Here is a 25338-nt window from a genome sequence, read left to right as displayed (position 1 = left end):
TTATTAAAGCATGTATGTATATAACGTGTACAGAATATAACCCATGAAATAAAGAAAAATTTACAATTAGAAATTAGATAAGTACTTTATCTTTGGTTCAATAGATTTATTGGATACTAGTATGGGAAGCATATATATTACGGATACGAAACTACGAGCTAGACTATGATACTTTCTTTTTATTTCATTTCTTGTTATAATTTTGGTTCAGGACCAAAAAATCTAGCCCACGGGAAACGATTTAGACCCGAGTCTCGGCCGTCTGTCTTATTTTCTATGGAACGTGTCCACTTTTTATTGAAATCTTGCAAGTCACCTGTAATTTCACAATAAATGCATGTGTGTATCAAACGATACAATTGTGTATGCTACTTTAAGGCTGTCAGACTTAGCACAATATTATTACAAATACTCACTTTCATCCATATTAATCAGGTCTTCAGATTTCGTTTCAACGCCGTATTTATCTGTTTTTGTAGTAACAACATATTTTTGGTCGCCAATTTCCCTTGTGACTATTGTTTCTTGATTACCTTCGCTGTCTCTGATTACTTGCTTTTGTTCTAAGATTCCGTCAGGTCTACGTACAAATTCTTTTTTCACAAATTTTCCAAAGTTGAAAGACCGAGGTGCAGGAGGGTCTTCTATTCTTTCCTGCCACATTTTTGAAAAATCATCCTTTGTGAGTCTACAAAAATTCATTGTGAATCAGCAAGATTAGTAATTAAGGTGGCGCGTATACAATCTTCATGAGATTCAATCTTGTTGCTAAGACTCTTGATATCTCACTGCAGTCATATATTAAAACCCAAAGAACAATAAAGTTATATCATTTAGACACTTACTTTCCATCCAAGTCCGTATCGACTTTCTGCTCAGGTGTTAAAACAGAGGAATCGGAAGCAGATTTTAGCATTCTGTCACGTAAAGTACTTGCATTAGATTCCTTCTCCTCTGCTGGTGGTAATGCTCCTATGATTCCATCTATAAAAATTAATTGTTTACAATAAATTGTAATTATTGGCATAACAAAATTCTGCGTTTTGTTAAGTTTCAAACAAGGATTTACTTGAGAAAAAATGAAAGTCATTTCCAAACCCAAAATTCTTTAACATATTCTCCATCTCAGATTCAAAGTAACGTGTCATTTCAAATGGGTCGCTGAAGATATGGAAGCGTATGCCTGTTCTGGGATGCCTGGAAAACAATGAAGATTGAAGCTAACGTAAATTGGAAACGTTTTACTGCGGCAATACAGTTTTATTTACTAAACAAACAAACCTAAAGTCGTCCATGTCATCGTCATCCTCATCATATTCCCAAATCGGATTTCGAAATTGGTCTCTGTACGAGTAACGATCACCAAGCCTGTGGACATGTTTTCACTTTATATATTCAGACATTTTATCATGTTCATATGGCATTACTGTTATAGATCACGAATGATAGGCAATACTTCTACGTTCATTCGGAACACCTTAAGAATCGCTTGTTATTCCCGAATATTCTAGAATATTCCGCGTGGTACTCTAGAATATTCCGTTGATATACATCAATATTTCACGAATGGAAGCGTGCGTGATGGTTTTACCCGCTTGTGCCAGGCTCGTCGCGTCGTTTCGCACCAAAGAGACCTCGGAAATAATCGAGGACTGACATCTTTAAGGTCGGGACGCTATGGAATACGTAGCACACGACGTAGCCCTCGACAAAATAACACGACGAGTTGCATCACGCTCACATCGTGACCAACGAGCTGCCAAATGTTAGGATCACCCCTTTCCTTCCGTCCTTTTCACGCATGCGCGATGGTGCTTTGATCAGTCACGGAATATCGTGAAGTTCGTCACGAATAAACGGCACAGCTGACAACGAGAGCGCCGCGTTCGCTCGCGCCTGTGTCGTGCACAGCTGATCTGACAGAACAACGAGCGAATTCGGGTTAGATGCGTGCGAGTGAATCAACGAAAGCCGTTTCTCTGTTTTTCGCCCTCGACCGTACGCGGATATTTATGTGGATCGACGGAAGAGACGTTTTCTCGTACGACCCGAATTAAAAAAATCAGGAGGATGATGTCACGTTGTTTAAACGATGCGTCGCATGCGCCAAATCGTGCAGCTGCGATTTTCGCACAGTGAACGTTTCGGAATTCAATTTACGCGCGTCTTCCGCTCGAACACGGCGTACCCGGGGAAATAGTTCAGGTTGGATCAGTTCATCGTTTGTCTATAACTTGTCGTCTTGAACCGATAATGTAAGTACCACACCATGGTGATGTTCTAGCCTTAAAACGTTTCTCATTTGATACGTATTCAAACAAAATTGTCTTCTACATATCTTTTTAAACGATAAGTTGCTTTTACGTAGAAATTTTATTATCACCATATCGTTATCGTTGTCTCCATGACGTATTTACAGTTACTTTGTGCTTTGCAGACACAGGACTCAGTACTTTCACAGGACAATGAAAGCTCTTGTGTGTCTGCTTGGAAAACTTCTACTTCTTGAGTAATTCTTGATATTGCTGCAACAAAATGAATAATCTCTCTGGACAGTTCCGCAAGACAACATGGGACCCTATTCTCATAATCTCCCAGATAGTGGCTGTGCAAACCGTCATGTATTTTTGCCTCGGATTTTGGATCTGGATTATAGCGTCGATGCTAGGCTCAACAAAATCCCTAGATTACGCCTTTCAGTACAAGGAGATACACGTTCGTGACTTTGAAGGGCGATCGGTCATCGTAATTTTTGTCTTCAATGCGCTTGTGGGCGCATTGGCATTATGGTGGCTAGTGCAAAGAACAAAACAGTGCATGGACTTTGCGTGTACCGCCCATCTGATTCATCTGATCTGTTGTTGGGTATACAATGGAATCTTTCCAACATCTTTCAGCTGGTGGTGTTTAAATATCGTGTCGTTAAGTATAATGTGTGTCTGTGGGGAGTTTCTTTGTATGAGAACAGAACTACAGGCGATACCATTAGGTATGAACAGTCAAAAAACAGCCTTATGAGACATGGATACGAATAACGTTTTCTGAGATAAAGAAATATGAAACAAAAATAAAATCTTTTTCAGCAAATGCTTTCTTATTTGGCTCGTGTTGAAATTCTTGTTGAAGATATATATCGTTGAATTTATTATTTAATTTCTTATATATATATATATATAATATATAATTTAATTTCTTATATATATATATATATATATATAAGAAATATAATTAAATATAATTTAATTTCTTATACTTATATATATTTCTTATATATATATATACATATAAGAAATATAATTAAATATAATTTCTTATATATATATATATATAAGAAATTATATTTAATTATATTTCTTATATGTATATATATATATAAGAAATATATATAAGTATAAGAAATTAAATTATATTTAATTATATTTCTTATATATATATATATATATATATAAGAAATTAAATTATATATTATATATATATATATATAAGAAATTAAATAATAAATTCAACGATATATATATATGTATGTATGTATGTATGTATGTATGTATGTATGTATGTATGTATGTATATTCAAAAAAATACTCAGCAAGTATAAATCTAACATTCCAAGACTTAAACTATTCGATACAGTTTTGCATGTATTTGATTTATATTAATTTATTGAATATTTCAAAGTGCGCGAGTTTAGTTCAATAAATATGCATTTTATTTATAATCCTGATATATTTTCAATCTGCAATCTTTATTATTTATTATTTAGTATCATTTGGCGTTTGTGAATACAATCATTACATCAACACCAGTCTTATTTTACCCGTTTATTACAACAAATATTGTGTCCTAAAGTGTTTATAAATTATCAGGTGATATAACTACTCTTGTACAATAGTCGTCTAATGATGATCCTCCTTGTGGAAGCGTAAACCACAATAACCACAAATATGATTTCCTGGTTTATCCTAAAAAAAAGTTACATATAATTATTTAAATAACATTCTCTCACATCTTAAATGTAGTTTACAATGGACAAAGTAGGAGTACTTTGTAAAAAGTAAGAATAAGAAATTAACCAATCATAGTTGATTATTCTCCTCACACTCGAATATGATTGGTCAACTTTTTATTCTTACTTATATATTCCCGTTGCCTATTGTATACTATGCTTTATATCACTCATTAGCATCGATCAAATAGAAATGTCTTATATACTCTCCATAAGACAAATCTTACAAGGTTTATGTAAACTTTAGGATGTCCAAGTGGGCCACCACCACCATCACAAGCCACGATTCTATCTTTTATAGGGGTTGGCGGTACTTCATCTATCAGTTTGATAGCCCAGTTGTCATTGACTTCCTTTGGTCTGTTCATAAATCTTACTAATCGGTAATCATCTTTCTCAAACACCTGATGATAAAACACGATCAAAATGCAGAGAACAATCACTGAAGAGATCAACATTTACACCACGAAGTGTTAATCATAGGACACACGTGTGTACGTTATTCAATGTAATTTCGATAATTATTACGATTATAGTGTTACAGAGTGCAATTAAACTTAGCGACCGCTCAAAATCAATTAATCGAGCAACGTATAGGTTAGTAACTCCTTCCTTTTGTGTAACGAAAATCATCTCTCACCTGACCGGTGTGGGTGATCTTAGTATCACCCTCCTCCGCGGTTGCATATGTACGTTGCGCTAATGCACTTGTCGTGGGTGCATTTCCTCTATACAACTTAGCAAGAGGAGCACATAATCCACCAACCTTCTTAGTCGCCATGTTCGACTATCGTTGTTTCAAATTATCAGCTGAGCGCAGTTGCGCGCTTGATGAGCGTGCCATTCGCCGTGAGGTGTCGCGACTCCTTCAATTCGGTCGATAGAATCGAAAAATTTGAATCGGGTATTTAAAATTGTAATGTCACACGATCTTTCGTATCGTGAAGCGTGCAGAATAATAGGCCTCGCGATTGTTGCGATTCCGTTGTCATGAGTTAACAGAGATTACTCGCGGCACGGAACCTTCAGAATTCTCGGTATCACGTCGATTTTGACTTCTGATTCGGACAGGTATCTTAACCCTTTCACGGTACGATATTTTTAAATTGCTCTCATGTTACGTCTCGTACTCGTCGTGTTGCGAATTTCGTCATTCCGAGAACTGCTGATTCGGTGCGATATTCGCCACGCGTTTCATTGCAATGAAAAATGTTGCGAAGTTAAAGTCATGCAATTTAACCTAAATTGCTCTTCCTTCGAGGTATGTTTCGCAATATCGCTGATTGCGAACGGTGAGAGAGAGAGAGAGAGAGAGAGAGAGATAAAAGAGGACGCTGGTAGCGTCCAGAATGCGAGGGCGGATGTAAAGAAGAAGGGATGGCCAGGTGTGTGAAATTGATTAAATTTGCCGATATTGATGTGTAACAGGGACGTAGCCGGATATTAATTTTGCGGGTGTAAGAATCTCTATCTGATTTTAATGTAATTTGTGAATTTGCATGTTTCACAAATCGTGTTGTAATTCTTTTTTCTTGTTTTTATTTATTATTGCACGCGAATGTTACATTCGTTTCCAGTTCCTCAAATTTACATATCAATAACGTATACGTGTATATAATACCAGAGGGAGTAAAAGGAAGAGGAGGAGGAGGATAGCGGAAGTGTTTACGCTGGCGGCAGACTGAATGCACGGTCGCCCAGTTACGTTGACTGAGGAATTATCCCTCAGCCTTTATCCTTTTGTGTTCCTACTAATCCCTCCTACATTCCGCTCGTATGAATTCACTTGATTAGAATCACTGCTTCAACTGTGTTATCTCTCTGTTTGCTACGTTCACTAACATATTTTCCAACTGATACAGAAATAATCCTCCAATGGAATGGCACGATCAACACTTCGAATTTTATAATGCCATGTAATTCTATAAGATTCCAATTCTAAATATTAATTTATATATTTATGTCACATGTGTGTACACCGCCAATTAAACAAGTTAACGATCGATAACCTACATTTTAATCGCAGACTTATAATTTTCTTCTGAAGGAAACATTGTAATTGATACGTCTATCGCCTCTGTAATGGTTATCAGCACGTAATCATACTTCTATGAAGTGCGTTATGTTACAGGTGACATTAAGAAAAAATTTTCTCTCCCTGTATAATATTCCCCCTCACGCGAGTTGCACTAAGTTATATTAAGTTCTACGCCCAGTAAGCGAAAAATCATTACTACTGTGTTATCGCAACGATATTCAATAACATGTAATGTCTTCGAATATGTCTTATTTAATGTTTTATACATCATCATTATGAACAAATTTTGACCCTGATTTGGAGATTTCGACAATATTGAAATGGAAGTGTCGTAACGTTGTGAATAACGCTGCGCTAAGGTTTTTCTATCATTCCCATAATATTTTTGAGATAATATTGATGAAACGATAAAATTTAAACGTACTATCAATGATATCTATGAATACCACTTTGGTGCCCCCTTTATTATTAAAAAAAAAAAACGTTCAAAAATACACATAAATAAAGTCAACATTTCTAAACGTTAATTTAATGTTCCTTGCTTACTGGGACGTTTACTCAAGGAGCTGTAAAAATTAATTGTTTCGGATCAATATCTGCATTATGAGTGACTGATCGAGAGAATTCGTCTGGTTCGATTAGATTTCATCGCGTCTCGGAGGGAAAGAAATATCATCATGGACCTCGACTGAAAAGAGCAATACGCCGGAGCCATAAGCGAGACCACCTCGCGTGAGGTGTTATCGTAATGACCTTAACTCTCTTTCGCGCATACGTGCGATAGAAAGCGAGGTAAAGGGAACAAGGAAGCAAAGAAAGTAAAACTATCGCTGCTCACGTGCGCGCCAACTCGGCGGTGTTTCCACGTGCAAAAGATTTCAGAGAACAACGGCGTGATATTCGCGCGAGAGGACGATTTAGGACGCGATTACGCACTCGGAAATCTCAGTAAAGATATCGATTCGACCTGTCAGTCTGGTGGGGTGGCCCGCCGTGTTTCTCAGTGCCGGCCTCGCGCGTTCCTGAGCCATGATACAAAAAACCACGCTTTTCCCTCCTCCTCGATGTTTACAAAAATATAATCGTAAGTGGCCAAATTATATCTAATAATGAAGCAAATTGTCAGCGGCCATTGCGCCGGCAAGCTCGAAGTGACGATCGATCAGCGAATTAACAATGACAATGACGAAGATCGTGAACGAAGGATAACCGTAACGACTTCGTGCGACGTTCGCGTTTAGCCCGCGACAATATCGGGAAAATGTTGAATTCTTTAAACGTTACAAGGTTCTTTCTCATAATGAGAATCTGAGCTGTATTTCTTTAAACGTTCGCGTGTGTGGATGTGTGTGTTTCCTGCCGTTTCTCTCCACCCTTGTTAACCGACTGCTTTTGCGCACAGGGGAAAGAAGAGAGAGAGAGAGAGAGAGAGAGAGAGAGAGAGAGAGAGAGGGGAAAGAGGAGAGACGTCCGAAACACGTTCCTCGCACCGATTCAAGGTCGCTCGATGATCCTTCCTCGCCAGCAGCTAACAAGACTACGCAGAGCGCAGGCGCTGACGCTCTTGCTCGAGGGGTCAGTCTACGGGGGCGAGAAAGTGATGGTACTTCGGCCGTAGCGTACAGTCACGGGGTGGACATGACCTCATCGGGCTCGCCGACGAACCACCCCCCGCTCTGATGCGACGTCCTAGTGCTGGTGATTCGTTTTCGGGGAAAACTGCGGGAACACCCCCGCGTGCGTTCGCATCCGCCCCAGCGGTCAGAGAATGATGTAACGTTCGCGCAAACGACGAGGGGTGAGTGTGCGAATATTTGTAAGCCCTCTTTCTCTCTCTCTCTCTCTCTCCCTCTCTTTCCCGTATGTTCGGATCCGCATCGTTTCCGAGGAAAACATGTCTCGTATATATCTTCCGTCGACCGTCCGAAAGGTTCTTTTTTCGTTCAGTCGGAGCGGAGGATTTCTTTTCTTCACCGTTGTTCGTTGTCGCACTGACCCCGCTCGGACGAAGCGAGCTCAGCGAGACCACCCGGACAGTACAAAACCTAAAACTGGGACATAAGACGGCTTAAAGACATCTTATGGATATGTTATTTAAAGACAGCTTTAAGACGTCTTATGTCCCAGTTTTAGGCTTTATGCTGTCTGGGTAACGATATCGTTCCTTCGCTTGGTGGTCTCGCTCGAGCTGAAGACGAGGGAGGATAGTTTACCGGTGCAACCGGGTGCTCTCGGCTAGGTCGAGTATGACAGCTGTTGTACAGACGCGGACGCGATGATCACTAGCGAGAGGCCGGACTCGCGTCGGATTCACGCCTTCAGCCTCGGCGTTTTGCGATCCAGGTCCGCCACTCAAGATGGATGTTCACGGTGCCGGGGTGGTCGCCGTTCTGGGCACCGTTGGAGCCGCTACCGGGGCAATCTCGGCGGTGATCGTCTACACCATTTGTGCGCGCCGCCGCCGACTGCCGCTGCTCACTACAGGGCCGCTCAACTGGCACGTATTATTCTCTCGAAATGTAAATTATGATCAAACATGTAATGGTGCCGTCGTAGTCGCGCGAGTAAGACGTCGCATATCGCTTGCTAATCGCGAGGTCTGCGATTTAATTGGTTTTCACAACATTTAATTTGTATAATGCACGTACACACTTGTAGAATAACGTTCAATTCAACAATAAATGCGTTCGATTTTGCTAGCTGAAGACAGATCGGTTGGCTCTGGCTGCTCCAGAAGAATCATTTCATTGGCTCGATATTATGTTAAGATAATCTTGAGAGCAAACCGATGTCTCCGATGTACAAAACCGGACGCAGTTAATGAAGTCTGTTTCCAGACGTACCAAAAATGACCAATATTGCGATAATGTTTCCTCTAGGTTCGAAAGGGACCTGCTGGACAGAGCCGAAGAAGCAGCGAGATCGTCGAAGGATGTTTTGGTCGGTCTTTCCCGGGATAACAAGATCTCTAGGCGTAGCAACAGCCCGTCGGACGACGACGAGTGGCAGTCGGATCATGTGTTCGATAGCATCGCCAGCGATTCTCCCAGAAGAGGTAAGGGCATCTCGGCAGAATAGCTGACTCGTCGGCTCAAGACAACGTTTTGTGCCTTAAATCTGTCTTAAGTAACACACGATGACTATCTCGTATCCGGAGTTTCAAACTGAAAAGCTGTTCTGTTTGTAACTCATGACAAACTGTTGTATAATTAAAAAAATATATAACTTTAAAATTCAAAAGCTCGGAAAATCCGTTTTTTTCATTTTTCCGCGTTCTTTTTTCAATTTCTTCCCACATGAATGAAAAATTGGGAAAAACTTGATATTTTCAATTTTCCGTATTTTTCTATATTTCTCGAAGTTTCTTTCCAAGAAAAAATGGAAAAAGTCTGGTTTTTAACTATAAAAGGTAATTATAAAAGATAAAAAGATTATAATTTAGACAGAGATTTGGGGCACAGAGCATCTTAAAATGAATCGCGCATCCTCGAAATTTCAGCACTTGAATCGTCCGCGTGAGTTCCGTTGCAATCTGCATTTTTCTTCCTTCTCGCAGTTAGACAGCATCTTTCGGAATCAGACGACATCCCGCCGTCCCCGATGAGCCCTCTCGCCCCGCCGCTTCCGGAGGGGGCGGTGGTCGCGTCCGAGAAGCGTATGGTGATCGTCAAGCCGCCGGCGCGGAGCATAGACGGCTCTCATTCCCGGCTGAACAGTGTCGAAATCGAATCGGCGTCGCGGCACAAGGTAACGTCGTATGGTTTCGTCGCGACACTGCTGCGAATCCGATATCCGCGAGCTGATGATTGCATCGATTACATTACGTGTGCGTGTATTCGTGTCACCGTAGCTCTCATCCTCTTCCTCGACCTCATCGTCTGACGAAGTCCGAGGCGAATTAAAGCTGGGCTTGATCTACGATGCGAACTCCGGGATACTCACTGTCAGGCTGATCGAGGTAATCCCATAATTTCCTACGTCGTGAGAGATCTCACGATCGTGTTTCTTCAAGTCGAAATAATCCTTCCTCCCTTGTTTCGAAGGCGCACGATCTCCGCGCCCGTGAACTGAGCGGCATCGCGGATCCCTATGCTAAGATACGTTTGCTACCCGACCGCAGCAACGTGTGGCAAACCACGATACACAGACGCACGTTGAATCCCGGTGAATATCCTCCCATTTTTTATTCGCAATTCATTGCGACTCGAGCATCAGGGTCTCTCTTATCACGCTTTAGAGCGACTCTTGCCGAACTATGATTGATCTAATGGATGATTGCTGTCAGTCTTAAATGTAACTCACTCTATCTTGCTAACACGGACAGAAATGATTAAGTATTAAATAATAATAGGTCTGTTTTGGTTTTAGCAAAGAAGAAGAAGAAATTATATTTGATTTCTTATTATAATAAGGGTTGCGAAAAATTGGTAAGACGCCCCCGCCCGGCAAGTGGGAAAGTCCAGGTTCGACTCCTGGCGGAGGTAGTATTTTTGCAACGCTTACTCTATAATAAAGAATGAAATATAATAAAATGTATACAAACAAATAAATACATATGTACAATAAGTCATGTTACCGAGATGGGTTAACGGGGAACTAAAATAAGATGTTATTTTGAGAATTTTAGAAAGATTAATTTTAGCATGTAAAGTTGATTATCGTTGAACGACAAATTACATTTTGTTTTGGTATTGGCAGTTGCTGATGGAAATATTTTGCTGAAATTGATGGAAAGTAGAATGAAAGTTATTGAGAAATTACTGAATAAATTTCAAAATGATTCAATTTTCCTTATGAAACTTAACCCTTAGCGAACGAATGCCGTCATATTCGCGAATATGACGGCATTCGTTCGCTAAGGTTTAATATAATACTGTGGAATAAAAGGAAAGTAAAATTATATTGTTGAAAAATAATCACAAATTTTTTGAAACACTAGATATCGTGAAGTTTACTGAGTTTAACTGGAAACTGAATTTTTATTGAAATATTGATAGAACAATAATGAAATGGAGTCAATTTAGAAAGAATGTCAAATATATTACATTTAAGATTACATTATATTTTTACTAAAATATTTCCATCAGGGTTTCTTATTATTACTTATCGATTGGCTTAATCTGCGTTGGCTGAAAGTTATCCTCGATCTAACTGTCCTCGCTTCCTGTAGTATTCGACGAAGACTTCGTCTTCGAAGTAGCGCCCGAGTCATCGTTAGCCGGGAGAACGTTGGAGATCCTGCTGTACGACTTCGACGCGTTCACGAGGCACCGTGGCTTGGGTTACGTGCAGCTCCCTTTATCCTCCGTGGCGGATTTAGGCGCGGATCTCATCACTGTCACGAAGCCGGTCCTGCGATATGGAGCGGAGGGTGGATTTAAAGCGCCACCGTTGGGCGAGTTGATGGTTTCCATCTCGTATCATCCGTCTATAGAGAAACTGACGGTCATCGTCGTCAGAGCGAGAAATCTTCCAGTCCTCGACGATCCCGCGAACGCGAATCCATACGTAAAAGTATGCACACGTAAACCATATAAGCGCGTAATATTATTTAATATTAAATAATATTTCTGGAATATTAATAGATGGTTATTTGTCCACTCTTAATAATATAAAAAAAATATTATTATTTGATATTATTGTAATATTATATATTTTTTAAATACTCAACTCTATGTATATATATTATATAATATATATAACTGTAGCATTTTATTTTAAATGTATTACAATACCAATTGTTTTATTATATAAATAAAGTCGAAATAACTTTGTATACAAATATATTTCATACTTAAAAAATTATAAATAATACATTATATATATATATGTAATGTATTATTTATAATTTTTTAAATATGAAATAAATATAATTTATAATTTATATATATTCCTCTACATTATTATTTTATTCTTTTTTTAATATGCCAAGAATATTATGTGAAGTGGACATACAACATCGATAGAACATTTTTATAACATTAAATAATATTACATAACATTCTTAGAATAGGAATGTTATTTTAATATTGAATAATATTTATATAATATTCTAAGAATATTACGTACTTATAGGGAACGCGCGATATTCCCACTATTATTCGTCGTTAACTGTTTCGTCTACCCGTCGTTTCCAGGTATCACTCATCCAGGATGGTAAGAGTCTGAAGAAGAAGAAGTCGGGCGTGCAGCGCGAGGTCACCAGTCCGGTGTGGAACGACATCCTCAGCTTCGACATCAGCAGCGACGTTTTGCCGAAGTGCGCCTTACAGTTCTCGGTCTTGCGATCCAACGGCGATCTCTTGGCCAAATGCGAGGTGTCCACCTCGTGCCAGAGAGAATTGTTTCAGCGCGTGTTGTCCGGCAAGGGCGCTTCGGCGCAATGGTTACCATTGTCGGAGCCGGAGACGCAACGTGTTGATCACGGCGAGTCGAAAGATTAAGGAGAAGCGTCTCCGTTGAAATATTAAATATAAGTATATGAGAACGCGTTTTAATAAGTGCAAAATATCGCTGGTAATATCGCCACTTTGTCGAATGAAAAATGCCCGTTGCTTCGGAGAGAAAGAGAGAAAGAAGAAAGAGAACAGAAGGACATTTAGTCTCGAGGACTCGGTTCCCTCGAGTTTTTTTCTGTCTAATTGGATAAGTTGAAAGCGGATTTCTGTCCAACTGTCTGAGATTATATATCTTCCTCGATAAAGATGAGAAATCGAGTCGCCCCGTAGCTTTCCGTGGTATTACTACTTTCTAGTGATCTTCTTGGTCTTCTAATAAGTTGCGAACTTCCGTGATAGTCGGGTCGTATTATCAGAATGCGTACTCTTTGTATCGATGCAAGGCACGTTGCGACTTCCGAGTGCGCAACGAGTATTTTTACAAACGCACAACCTGTTGTTAAGAACGAACGAGCCGCTGAATCTGCCAAGTACGTTTCGACGAGATTTCAGCGACAGAGAGCTGTGCGATCGCCAGATATCTATTTTCAGCTTGCTTACATCGAGAGTCTCGTTACACAATTATATTTGCCGTGGATCACCGTTAATTCGCAATTTCGAGCGCAATATAGCAGCAATCTGCTGTCGATAGCAGCTGGATTAATTCTCGTATATCGAACGACGCTCAATATTTTTCGCGACATCTATCAACGATCGTATATTTTCTATTTTGTTATTACGCTTTTATAAAAAGAGATATTATTACATTGCGATAATAAGACTTGATGTGCAGTGAGTGGAGGAAGTGCTTGCATGTGGGCTGTGGTTTTGGTACGACCTCATGCAAAAAAGAAAAATATTACTACAAGTCTGTGTGCTCCTGGGGAAAATGATTATATATAATTATATAATATCATATATGAATTTTGCCCATATATGTGGTTACATATATGATCATATGTCTGTGCGAAAAAAATGATATTATGTCATTTAATTAAATGTCGATATCATGCGCTGTCAGAAGCCATCCAGAAACATTTATTTCGATTGTATTTGCATATAATTAGCAACAGTATTTTTTCGTTGTGGACATATAAGATTATATATAATCATATATGGTCAAATTTCATCTATGATCTTTTTTCTTCCTGGGCTCTTGTTCGATATATTAATATAAATGATAATATTATATTCTGATAGAAACCTTTGCAGCAATATTTTCCTCTTTTGATGAAAACTGACTCCAAGAAAGGATAGTACGTTGATTGATACTCGTCTCCACCCGCCGCACATCCGCAGATTTTTGTGTATATATCGCAACTTGTATAACGACTATTTCCGTTCCATATACACCAACTGATGATTAACGACGACGAAACGGCGGGACGTCTCCGTTCGATCGCGTTTCACGTAGCGTAAAAACACGAGCACGTGAGTCGAGTTAAATTACCACACGACATAAGATCGTAATAATTGCACCCGATTGATTCCGTTGTCGTCGCGACGCATGCGAAATTGCTCGCGCTTTGTTACATGAGTTAGACGATTAGATGAAATTAGAGGTGAGAAATCCGTCAGTGAAAGCTGGTTCTTTCGACGGAATATTCGTTTACTAAACCGACGCATAAAGCGCGACCAATTGAACTTATATCGTGATGTAATCGCCGAACGGCGCACGAGCCATCGAGAACAAAGAATATAGTTAAAACGGCTAGAATCGTGATCCTATTCCCATTGATAATATACACATTACGAAAGCCAGAACTCGAATGTGCGTACATGTGTGTATAATTGCAAACAGAGATAGAAAATTATATATTTTCATTCCACATAGAGTTCACCGAGCGTGGTCTACGCGCGTATTCCATTGATACTTATATATATTAATATACAAAAAAAATATACATATATATATATATATATACACACACGCACACACACAGAGTGTGCAAAGATAGAACGAAAAAGAAAAATAGAGAAAAGTATATCCTCATTGTTTGTGAGAGCACTTTTCTATGACGGAAAAGAAAGTATATATATATATATTTGTCAAAATGTTTTATTTATTGTACAATATAACTGTACATACAAAAGGAATGGACCAACGTAGCGCGATCCTTGAGCTTAATCGAATAGACCTGTAACCGAAAATAGATTGTGCAATGTGATTAAAATTAGAATTTGTTACGTTCATTGGTTGGGAGGTAATTTGTTTCGTTGTATTCTCATTTTGCTATACGATGTCGTCATATGTATATTCCGTAGCTAATACATGCTGTATTAATCATTGAATATTCTTTATGATGTCTACACTTTTCGGTTATTTTTGTCGGATTAAACATTATAAATTTGATGTAACTTACCAAAGCCCATGTCGTCGTCTGATTCCTCCTCTGGTTCTTCCTTCTTCTTTTCTTCCTTGGCTGGTGCAGCCTCTGTACTGGCGGGTGCCGCAGCGACTGGAGCTTTAAAGGAAAATACATATGTTATTCCTTGCATGAAACTATTAAGAGATTACATTTTTCGATATAAAACATTTCCTGAGAAGAAATTTATATATTAAGAACTGGAAAATTGTTCTGTTGTTAACAAAACTTAGGTTATATCCTCATTGGACAAAACCAAAGGAAGCATTGTTTCCACTTTCTTTCTCCTCTATTGCTGACCGTACTAACAATCTGAATTGTCTAGTCGGTGGATGAAGAGGACAGAGTTCAAAGTTTAAAATCATTATATATATACATGTGTTATATTTTGCAGATCATAAAGGATATTAAATTAAAATAATTAGTCCACTAAAAAAATATATACGTACCACCAGCTCCTGCAGGTGCAGCACCAACACCAGATCCAATATTAGTGATCAGTTCCTTAACATTTACTCCTTCTAGAGCTTTGGCAAAAAGTCCAGGCCAGTAAGATTCAACATTAACATTGGCCGCCTTCAGAATTGTTTGAATTTTTTCTCCCTGTGGCACATAAATGAAGACAATTCAATAAACAAAGAATATAACCATCATGCAAAGATACATTAAACTATTGAGCAATTCTGGTTTACAATAAATATGGAAAACTAACGAGAAACCGAGAAATCTGCAAGTACCGGTAATATTCCTACTTTTAATAGTCTTTAGTAAAATTAGGAACTTTAACAAAAATAGGGACGTGTGGAAATAACGTGGCGTGCTAACCTCTGCGATATGTACTTACGGTTACGGCGATGTCATCGTCCACAAGGATCAACGCGGAGTAAACGCATGCGAGCTCAGTCTCAGTTGCCATTTTTCCCGTTTAAATCTTGTCTCTTTAGATCGGATGGAACTTAATAATTGGTGCAAGTCGTCGATGTGACCTTAGCTCTATGCAGAGAACAAGCACACAGTTCGCACGACCGAACGAAGGAGCGAAAGAAAAGTTCTCGCGGTGGAAGTTACGTTTCTTAAAATGGCGGCGTTTCCGACTTCCCCGATGCAACAAAAAAGGCGGGACAATTTGAATGCATCATCTTCCAACTCTTATCATTGGACAATTTTGAGTCCAAACGAAACTTTTGAAGCTCCATTCACAAAAAAACTAAATAAAAATGTATTTTTAATTATACAAAGATTCATCACGAATTTACACAAACAGCAGGAGGAAAGTTAAAATGTAAGAAAAGCAGTTTTCTCGTATATATCCAAAACAACAGTTTTAGTATATATTTTATTCTTTGCAAATATACATCAGTTGTATCATACATAGTATATATATTATTTGATTTGTAAATACTTATATATATATTATATATGTATAGTTTATAAATAATATCTATATATCGCGTTCTCACGCACGATCGAAGGAGAAATATAATTGATGGCGCGTTCTTTGTGTATGAAATACAAATATATCGCTCCAACTGAATTTATAGAAAACAAAATCCGATAACGGATAATTTGCTCGCTAAATACGTCCCAAAGATCGTAAGGATAAGATAGCTATTAAAAATATGTATCTTACATCTGCGAGTTGCGCGGCGTGCGTTGGAAGTAATAATTAGATTCCATCATCTGTACACAATAAATACAGCGTGACTCGGATAAATTCGTTCGCGCCGTAACTAACGAAGGATTAGGTAAATGGCATTCGGTCGCCATGCGTTGCGATTAACAAGGAATGCATTATTCAGGAATGTACAATCGGCAGAGATTAAAGCTTGGTCTACAATGTGCTCTTTGCGTCTTGCATCTTGCTCTCTATCTCTTTTCCATAGGTGAATAGAAGTTCTCACAGAAAAAAAAAGATAGAGAGCAAGAAACAAGACGCAAAGAGCACATTGTAGACCAAGCTTAAAGGTTGCAACACTTATTTCCGATGAGTTTCGCAATATATCTCGTGCATCCAATAGAACTTGCTCTTTAGTAACTCGCAGGAGACACATTTTCCTACTGGATACGAGACGCGTCGTGAAACTTAACGGAAAAGAGTGTTGCAATTTTTAAGTCTGGATCTACACACAATAGTCCAATAATTGTAATAAGCCTTTAGCTTTTAGCTTTGTCTTCTTTTCCACAGTCTTGTTTTAAGACGAAACAGCAGTAAGCAAATTGACCAACCACGATCGCTAATTCTTCTAATAAACGGCCGTGGCTGGTCAATTTGATTACTGCTTACGTCTTAAAGCAAGAATGCGGACAAGGGATTTGTTCTAAGCAGCAAAATGTAACGTAAATAAAAGAAGAAAAACCGCTTCCTGCGCTGCCAAAAAGTAATAACGCTTGAATCTTGAGAGTTGCAATGCCTGGTAGCGCTGGAAACGCTTTTTATCTAGAAATTATATTGCAATTTAGCGTTTAGAGCAAAAAGTAAAAAAAAGCTTACTACCAATTGCAGCTTAATCTGCCGACTGTGTGTCAAGCATTCAACGCGATCGAGACGAAAATCCAAGAAAGAGCTCTCGTATACATACGCCGAACATGATAAAAGTCGCGGGAGATTCCTCGAGAAGATACGAGACTCTTCAGAAGCTCAACAAGTATCGCTACGTGTTGTCGGTCGCCTTCGGCGATATCAACGGGAAGGTCTGCGTGTCGATGAGGAGCTCCTCGCTCTGAACGCTCTGTTGCTTCTCATCCGGCTCGTACTCCTCGATGTCCTCGCTATCCGTCAATGTTTGCGGCCCGGTGGATTTGTACTGGAACGCGGAATGCGAGAGATCGACTTCGACCGGGAACAGCGTCACGGCCGAGAGCAGGTCCCGCGCGCTGGCGTAATACTTCGCCAAGCCGGTCGCGAACTTCTGCAACTGCCACACGACGTCCTGCACGTGCTTGTTGTCGAGCAGTTCGAGCTTCACCAGCACGTCCGAGCGGAGCTTGGCGAACCTGGCGCGAGCCTCCTGCCGGCACCTCAGCACCAGACGGTACTCGTAATTGCCCGTTTCGACGCGATAGAGCGGCTCCTGCAGAGCCGCGCAGCTCTGCTCCTCGTCGTCCAGCTCCTTCACCTTCAAGCAGTAAGACAGATACTCGAACTTCGCGTCGGCGTATTTGCTGATGGTCAGCCGCGTGTCCGGGATAGCCTTGTTGAGATACGTCCCGAGGTCGCTCAGTATCGGCTTCAGAGTTTTCAGCATCGTCACGCCGAACTTTTCCATTTGCCTGTGTTGCTCTCCGAATTGCCGGAAGGCCTCACTGGCGCGCGGTTGCGGTTCTCGCACTCCAATCGCGGCGAAAGCGTCCCCGAACACTGGAAGAAGAGAAATCGAACAGATGAGCCGATCGCGACCACCTTGATCGTGAATACCTTTGTAGATTTGAGTCAAGTCGAAGAAGGCGTGTAACGTGGCCTTGGCGTGCGCGACGAGGCCTCGGTAGAAGTTCTCCGTGCGCTTCAACGCCATTAATCGCTGGACGAGAGCGTCGTTGCATAGAATGGCTCGCGACAGTCCGAGCGCGTCGGCCGTGGTGCTGCCCATCCCTTCGACTAATCTATGCTTCACCTGCACAAATCCCAAGATTTAACGGTCGCACAATCTCCGCGAAATAGATTTATCTAGAAATGTCGCACAATCGTCAGTATAATCCTTGCCTTCTTGAGAGCGATGTCCAGGGTGCGTCCTTGCTTAGGGTCAGCGTGCAGCTTGTTGTAATTGATGCTGACCTGCGAGTCGCAGGACTGGATCATCTTCGCGACCTCCACTTTGGTTTTGCCTCTCACCGACGCGCCATTCACCGCCACGAGCTCGTCGCCCGATTGAAGAGTGCCGTCCAGCGCGACAGGTGTATTGTCGAAAATTTGTACGATGTACAGACACGGACAGAGCGGCGCACCGCCGCCGATACTTATGCCAATAAGATTACTGGCGTCCTTCTGTATTACGACGTTCCCGGATGTGATGGTCATGCCCCTGGATGTTCAGAAAAGAAGAGCAGTGAATTTTTAAGCAGATACACGTGCACAAGCAGCCCTATGGATCACAAAGTGTATAATAAGGAAATACAGATATAAAGATGGAAAAAATATGTGGTGTGGTAAACGTAAAAATTCATAGATGGTACTTAGAAATTATTTTTGCACTGGAAAGTTGTCAGAAATAGGTATTGCAATCATGTTGTATCTATAGAAACAATATTAAGTAAAATCTGTATCTCACAAAAGGAACATAGGAAACTTATTGATGTTACTTAAAATTGCATACAGATATTTACTTACTTGCATGTCAGTAGCAAGCTATGTGTAATTTCTCAAACTGTGATAAAGATACTTTCAAATTGGGAAGCATTGGCGCCTCTGTTAATTTCTCGATAAGAGATGTTCGGTGTTACCCATATAGTAAATTACGATTTCACGATATAAATATGTTTCACACAATGAAAGTGCTCAGAAGTAAAAACTTACATCTGGTTGGCGGGTCGTTGCTGTACACATTCATCTTGCGCGACCAGCTCTATGTCTGGTCTAAGTCCCAATACGACAAGCGACAATAGAGAAGAAAGGAATTGAAATTTGGCAGAGAGAGAGACATATGTAAAGCCAAGAGTAGAAGTGAAAAATCAATGTAATTGTGACGTAAGAATAGTGCGTACATGCGATCTTCCATCATAGCCAGTTGGTGCAATTCGACGTTAGCCGATGGTACGGTGGTCAGAGCAACAAAGGAGGCTCTATCGTCCGAGGCTGATCCGCTCGAATTTCGAGGTACACCAGTACTGTTCGCGGACAAGGCCGAATCACCTCTTGAACTGTTCCACCGCACCGTGGCATTCAGACATGCATATTACAACCAAAAGAAAGCACATTGAGACTGTAACGCAGCGTGACGACAGCGAATTACGGGCTAATCGACAATCAACATCCGCAGTCCGCCATAACCAACATTTTATCCTCCTCGAAGAAGAAATCATCCTCGAAATCCATGCCTAAGCCCGTCATATCCGTCGTCTGTAAGGGTTAGCGCACTTCGTTAGTTACTTTCCGACCGTTCTCTTGCAACTTCGCGCGATTTCCACTCAGATCGTCAAAAGAAGATAAACCGTTCCCCGATAGTTAATCCGGTGTTAATCTAGTCTAATAAGTTGTGTTATTCGTAAAAAGTAGCCGAAATACAGAGCAAAACAGATCGGTGTCCGATTCTACGTTAGAAGATTTTACATTTAGAAGAGAACGGAGATAAAGCGATTTAACGGTCCGATTTTAACAACAAACAATATAATCCGACCGGGAGATGAGTTTCTGTCAACTCCCGTCAACTCCAGTCACTCGTGACGAGTATCTGCAAGATTTCACACCGCGCGTCGCAAACGAGAAATTCGAGCGACAACGCCACCTAGCGAAACGGCCAAGATGACGCTCGCTGCGACCTCAGGAGCGACGAATCAGCGTGCTTCATGCGTCGAGATCGGTCCGCCATTGGCAGCCGATTGGGCGGTCACCATTGAACTATATAACAAACTGGAATGAGCACTGCTCTTTGATTTGCTCTTTTTAGTAACACTACTGAACTGGTGCAATAAATTAGAGTGAGACAAGTATGTTTTGTCTCGTTTTAACTTATTGTTCAGCAGTGCAGTTAAAAAGAACAGACCATTTGTTTCTGCTAGATGATGTCGAGAGATAGTACATACATAAGTAGTATCCCCATCTTTGTCTTATCTTAGCCTACATAGACTATATAGCATGTTAGTAAGACAGACAGCGAGATACTACTTAGTTACAGTCTTCAGCCGGTATTTATTGAATCTTATATATAAGACTGTTTTATATATAAAACGTAAATTGATCTTCAGATGCTGTACGGCTCGTTTCATTGGCTACGAAACATCTCAAGATGAATTTAAGATAATCTCAAATATAAGATCCAACTATGAATATCGGCCTTTGTCTCGCAGGCCCACCTAAGCAGAACAAATGTCTAAGAGATGTCTTAAAGGCATTCAAAGGGCGTTCTATGTTTTTTTAGATATCTTCCAGGCGTCTTTAAGAGATCTTTCAAAAATTTGTTCTACCTGAGTACTTACGGCCCCTATCGCGTCAGTGCTCATTCCAATATGTCATATAGTGCAATGGCGGTCATGGGACGCGCGCGCGCCATCAATGGGGAATCGAACGCGCCGGTGCGCCGTCTTGCGAGCTCCTCGCGTTTCGTGGCGATCGTCGCGCGTCGTCGCGGCGCGCCGCGCTGCGTCGCTTTCTCGGTTCCACGTTGACGAATTGACGACTACTCTGTTGACCTTCCACGTAGCACGCGGCGCGGTGCTGGTAAAGGTGGTAACCGTCACGTTATGTCGGAGCGTCGCGCTGTGGGGTCAGTATCGTGAGTGAGTGGATGCGAGGTCGAATTAATCGACATTCCTAACTGAAAGGACGCTCGCCGAGCAGCGTATCGAAATGAAGAGATTCAACGTTTTCCTATTAGCGGCCCTTTCGGCGTTCGCGCTTGCGGCGAATGAAGGTAAATACGCGCGTTTTACGCTTCGCATGTTGACGTATCTCGATCAGGCACGTCCTGCTCGCATGTTTATCGCGACGCTCGGTCGCACGGCTGTTGAGTTCCTCTGTGAAAAAAATTCAATCGATAATGCGAAAGTCTTTCGAGCGGAATCTAATTCGCGCGTTTAAGCGGAGTTATCCGGTGCTCCGAAGGTTCCACCAGCTGTCGTTACGTTGATTCATAGATGTGCGTACTTAGAAAGGTGATACTTCGAAGAGAGAGTATTGTTCGAGACGTTTTTGCCACAGCCGGCAGGATAACATAGTTGCTTGTAACATATGTTGTGTCTGTTTTGATCAGGGTACGGTGTTTATGCTCAAGAGGATGAGAATATCGATGATATTGTTGATGTGGAAGGTGAAGAAGGTAGTATAATAGCTGATGAGGAGACAGAGGAAGATACAAGCAATGCTTCAGCCGATGCTGACACGACAATACTTTTTACAAGACCCATTCACAATACATTATCTACTCTTGGTATTTTTATTATATTTTTGGTAATTGAAATTAGAACAGGATAATTTGTACATGGTATACTGAAGTGTATTATGTATTTAACAGAATTGCCAGCTGGAAACATAGTAGAATTCCTTGTCGGTTTCACCAATAAGGGTGAGGGTGACTTTGTTCTGGAATCACTGGATGCTTCTTTCCGTTATGCAATGGATTTCAACTTTTATATTCAGAACTTCTCAACATTCACATTCAATAAGGTTGTGAAGCCTAAGCACGAAGCTACCTTGGCTTATTCCTTTATACCAGCTGACAACTTTGCTGGGAGACCATTCGGTCTGAATGTTAATCTCAATTATAGAGATGTGGTAAGTATGAAATTGTACATAAATGAAATATATATATATATATATTTATAGGCACAATACACGTAAATATTACATTACGCTTCTACAGAATGGAGTTTCCTACAATGAAGCAGTCTTCAACGAAACCGTACAGATCATAGAGATAGACGATGGCCTGGATGGAGAGACCATTTTCCTCTATGTGTTCCTCACAGCGTGCGTTATATTGACACTTGTGGGAGGTCAGCAATTATTATCATCTTTAGGACGCAAGTCGCGCTCCTCCACTACTCGTAAAGCACCGGTAGAAATGGGCACATCTAATCCCAATAATGTAGATTACGATTGGCTGCCAAAGGAAACTCTTAACAGAATTAGTAAGTAATAAAATGAGCATTTATTTATATCACTTAAAATCGAAATTAAATGGTACCTGTGAAGAGCATTTGAATTTTAAATGAGTATAAGATGTATCGAATTATTTTTTGATCTTCCATATAAAATGTCTTCTTTCTTATTTCAAGCCCCTTAATTAACATTATAAATTTTATTAATTTGTTCACACATGTTAATAGACATTGCGTTACATAAACGTGAAAGTTCTTAATAAATGATACTTTTTACAGATAAATCTAGGGGCGTAGTACCTAGGTTTTCAAAGCAAAGTCCAGGACAAAGAAAAGCAAAAAGAACAGCTGGTTCTGATGACTGAACTATGTTACTATTTATGTATGTATATTATTTAAAAGTGACACAGGAGGATCTGTATTGTGCAATCGCAATAATTTTTTAAAAACCATCCGGGATTCCATAATCGTGATATTTTGATTTTTGTAAAACAAAAAACAATTCTCACGCAACTCTACTTAGTAGCGCAGAGCACAGATTTTCAATGACATTTGAGGCAATAATGCAGGGAGAGCCGTATTGCTGATAATTTTCACTCCAATGATATATACGTACATGTTCAGTACTTGTCTCAGTGGAGACACGATAATACGGTGATATTCAACATTTTGTTTTGTTTGCGCAAAACCTGCATATAAAGTCACATCGTATACATTGTAGCGTAATGGATTTTATGTTTTCTCTCCCCCGAGATATTTTCATTTTTGTCTTCTCTTTCGTGTTATCTGCACGTCACAAACAACATGAATGCATGCGTGCGAGCGTCGTATAACGGAAGTGAGAAAAAAAATTGTGATTATTCTGTAATTATTTTACCAATATGCGAGTATGTTCAATAAAACAATTTTGTATAAACAACTCTACCAAACTCGACTTGAGTTCATGTGTTATCATTTCTCAAAGCGAATGCGACACGGAAACAAAGATCACGTGTATAGGCATAAAATACCGCCGTNTTTTTTTTTTTTTTTTTTTTTTCGTAACATAACCTGTACGCGCATGTCGTACGTAACCTAACGAAACGCGATCGCAGATACGTGTAGCACATTTAGCGGTGTAATCAACACGTCATACTTTGCGTCGCTGGTGAACCCTGGATCACTCGTGAACGGTCAGTCGGTTGTTGGTTCCCCAGGAGAGAACAGTGTCGTGGAATCGTGCAAAATGTCAGACGTGAGAGACTGGTTTGGTTCATTGCCGATATTCACGAGATACTGGTTGCTGTGCACCGCCGTTCTGACATTACTCGGCAGATTCGGCTTCGTCAGTCCGCATCTGCTGATACTGTGGCCCGATCGATTTCTAAGCAATTTCGAAATTTGGAGGGCAGTGACGAGTGTCTTCTATTATCCTCTCAGCCCGGGCTCGGGCTTTCATTTCTTGATTAATTGTTACTTCTTGTATAATTATTCGCTGAGGTTAGAACGAGGAGAATACGATGGCAAGCCAGCTGATTATTGTTTCCTCCTGTTGTTCAACTGGATATGTTGTGTCATCATCGGCCTCGTCGGCGACTTCCCCTTGCTCATGGATCCCATGGTGCTCAGTGTGTTATACGTATGGTGTCAGCTGAATAAGGATGCTATCGTAAACTTCTGGTTTGGTATGTTTCGCGTACTTCCTCCTCATGTCCCATACAATGATGAAATTTACCAGTCGATTGGTACAGATTATTAAAAATTAATTTTTGTCAACAGGCACACAATTTAAAGCTATGTATCTGCCTTGGGTCTTGTTTGGATTTAACTTGATCATTTCTAGAGGTGGAATGATGGAGCTGTTTGGCATTCTGGTTGGGCATCTGTATGTCTTCTTGAAGTTTAAGTATCCTCAGGAGCTCGGTGGGCCTGAATTACTGAATACTCCGAGGATACTTGAAAATTACTTCCCATCTCAAAGAGGCGGAGTTCGATCATTCGGAGCTCCACCAACACACAGGCCAGCTCCGGAACAAAATGCTCAAGGGAGAAATATATTTGGGGGACACAATTGGGGAAGAGGTCATGTGTTGGGTCAACAATAATTAAATAATTTTGCTTACGAGAAATCACTGATTACAACAAATTATTATTTGTACACATTCTACGCTCATTGACAGCAATCATTTGTTTCTTCACGTCTCTGCATCACAAATTCTTCCAAGCATCTTTGTAAACTTTTGCATAACTACAATGATTAAAACATAAGCCCAAAATATGTATTTTAAATTATGTATTCGTAGCAAATAACGTGAGTACACATCGAAAATTTAAAAAAAACTAGAGATCTCATATCATTATATAATATAAAAACACTTGTGATTTTATGTAACTATATTAATAGTATATGCACACTTTGATGATAATGAACAATCAATGATTACAAAGTCAAGGACATATTATTTAATGTTTTACAGGGCATTATATATTTTCTCAATTAATAATCGATCACAGATTGCACTTGATGAGACACGTTTATCCCCGTAAAAGTTTGTACATATAATTTTCTGTATATTTTTTCATGTATAGTAATAAATGAAAAAGTATGGGACTGAAGTAACATATAAATTGTACGATTCGCATTGGATAAATGTAGGGAATCCCGAGTGTTTCTAGTAAAAACCAATATTGACAGTAGGAATAAAATAAAATTAACTGTCTCCGTAATTTCTTGATAAAAATTTATAAGAAAAACCATGAATTCGT

The 25338-nt window shown here is 40.0% G+C and overlaps 8 protein-coding genes across 16 annotated transcripts; 4 read left to right on the top strand and 4 right to left on the bottom strand.

The window, feature by feature from the left end:
• Positions 1-159: 159 nt before the first annotated feature.
• Positions 160-1746, bottom strand: LOC106741362. Its single transcript, XM_014613271.1, has 6 exons — positions 1592-1746; positions 1282-1368; positions 1070-1197; positions 846-984; positions 417-688; positions 160-316 (listed from the first exon to the last, which is right to left on the bottom strand). Exons 1-6 carry the CDS (start codon positions 1657-1659, stop codon positions 195-197), a joined length of 816 nt encoding a protein of 271 aa, XP_014468757.1. The 5' UTR covers positions 1660-1746; the 3' UTR covers positions 160-194.
• Positions 1747-1850: 104 nt separating this feature from the next.
• LOC106741363 (protein SYS1 homolog) lies at positions 1851-3087 on the top strand. Its single transcript, XM_014613273.1, has 2 exons — positions 1851-2255; positions 2438-3087. The coding sequence occupies exon 2, from the start codon at positions 2536-2538 to the stop codon at positions 3016-3018; it is 483 nt and encodes a 160-aa protein (XP_014468759.1). The 5' UTR covers positions 1851-2255; positions 2438-2535; the 3' UTR covers positions 3019-3087.
• A 634-nt stretch (positions 3088-3721) lies between these two features.
• LOC106741493 (NADH dehydrogenase [ubiquinone] iron-sulfur protein 6, mitochondrial) lies at positions 3722-4814 on the bottom strand. The gene is made up of 3 exons (XM_014613599.1): positions 4644-4814; positions 4231-4407; positions 3722-3959 (listed from the first exon to the last, which is right to left on the bottom strand). The coding sequence occupies exons 1-3, from the start codon at positions 4782-4784 to the stop codon at positions 3894-3896; spliced, it is 384 nt and encodes a 127-aa protein (XP_014469085.1). The 5' UTR covers positions 4785-4814; the 3' UTR covers positions 3722-3893.
• Positions 4815-4826: 12 nt separating this feature from the next.
• LOC106741492 (synaptotagmin-5-like) lies at positions 4827-13584 on the top strand. 4 transcript variants are annotated; one of them, XM_014613596.1, is made up of 9 exons: positions 4827-5388; positions 6684-7839; positions 8385-8538; positions 8921-9096; positions 9598-9788; positions 9892-9999; positions 10085-10205; positions 11212-11555; positions 12179-13584. In XM_014613596.1, the coding sequence occupies exons 3-9, from the start codon at positions 8399-8401 to the stop codon at positions 12482-12484; spliced, it is 1386 nt and encodes a 461-aa protein (XP_014469082.1). In that variant the 5' UTR covers positions 4827-5388; positions 6684-7839; positions 8385-8398; the 3' UTR covers positions 12485-13584. The 4 variants fall into 4 exon arrangements, with proteins under 4 accessions (XP_014469082.1, XP_014469080.1, XP_014469083.1 ...); XM_014613594.1 differs by lacking the exon at positions 4827-5388 and having other exon boundaries at positions 5406-7839; XM_014613597.1 differs by lacking the exon at positions 4827-5388 and having other exon boundaries at positions 5406-7839; positions 8281-8538.
• Positions 13585-14519: 935 nt separating this feature from the next.
• Positions 14520-15899, bottom strand: LOC106741482 (60S acidic ribosomal protein P1). The gene is made up of 4 exons (XM_014613573.1): positions 15689-15899; positions 15294-15447; positions 14842-14943; positions 14520-14616 (listed from the first exon to the last, which is right to left on the bottom strand). Exons 1-4 carry the CDS (start codon positions 15758-15760, stop codon positions 14603-14605), a joined length of 342 nt encoding a protein of 113 aa, XP_014469059.1. The 5' UTR covers positions 15761-15899; the 3' UTR covers positions 14520-14602.
• Positions 15900-16217: 318 nt separating this feature from the next.
• Positions 16218-20205, bottom strand: LOC106741481 (PRKCA-binding protein). 6 transcript variants are annotated; one of them, XR_001374189.1, is made up of 6 exons: positions 19543-20205; positions 19355-19414; positions 18545-18863; positions 18260-18455; positions 17424-18202; positions 16218-17281 (listed from the first exon to the last, which is right to left on the bottom strand). XR_001374189.1 is itself a non-coding variant. In XM_014613568.1 (6 exons), exons 2-6 carry the CDS (start codon positions 19557-19559, stop codon positions 17496-17498), a joined length of 1299 nt encoding a protein of 432 aa, XP_014469054.1. In that variant the 5' UTR covers positions 19560-19897; positions 20175-20201; the 3' UTR covers positions 16218-17495. The 6 variants fall into 6 exon arrangements, 5 of the variants coding, with proteins under 5 accessions (XP_014469054.1, XP_014469053.1, XP_014469056.1 ...); XM_014613568.1 differs by having other exon boundaries at positions 16218-18202; positions 19543-19897; positions 20175-20201; XM_014613567.1 differs by having other exon boundaries at positions 16218-18202.
• Positions 20206-21114: 909 nt separating this feature from the next.
• On the top strand, positions 21115-23532 carry LOC106741297 (translocon-associated protein subunit alpha). The gene is made up of 5 exons (XM_014613115.1): positions 21115-21407; positions 21747-21923; positions 22008-22267; positions 22356-22623; positions 22873-23532. The coding sequence occupies exons 1-5, from the start codon at positions 21344-21346 to the stop codon at positions 22956-22958; spliced, it is 855 nt and encodes a 284-aa protein (XP_014468601.1). The 5' UTR covers positions 21115-21343; the 3' UTR covers positions 22959-23532.
• A 99-nt stretch (positions 23533-23631) lies between these two features.
• LOC106741524 (derlin-1) lies at positions 23632-25329 on the top strand. The gene is made up of 2 exons (XM_014613646.1): positions 23632-24257; positions 24352-25329. The coding sequence occupies exons 1-2, from the start codon at positions 23819-23821 to the stop codon at positions 24675-24677; spliced, it is 765 nt and encodes a 254-aa protein (XP_014469132.1). The 5' UTR covers positions 23632-23818; the 3' UTR covers positions 24678-25329.
• The last annotated feature ends 9 nt before the right edge of the window (positions 25330-25338 follow it).

The sequence above is a fragment of the Dinoponera quadriceps genome, unplaced genomic scaffold (genome assembly GCF_001313825.1).
Source record: "Dinoponera quadriceps isolate SergipeBrazil2010 unplaced genomic scaffold, ASM131382v1 scaffold405, whole genome shotgun sequence".
Taxonomy (NCBI): Eukaryota; Metazoa; Arthropoda; class Insecta; order Hymenoptera; family Formicidae; genus Dinoponera; species Dinoponera quadriceps.
Note: the sequence above shows the minus strand (reverse complement) of the source record. Positions and strands in the feature narration are given on the sequence as shown.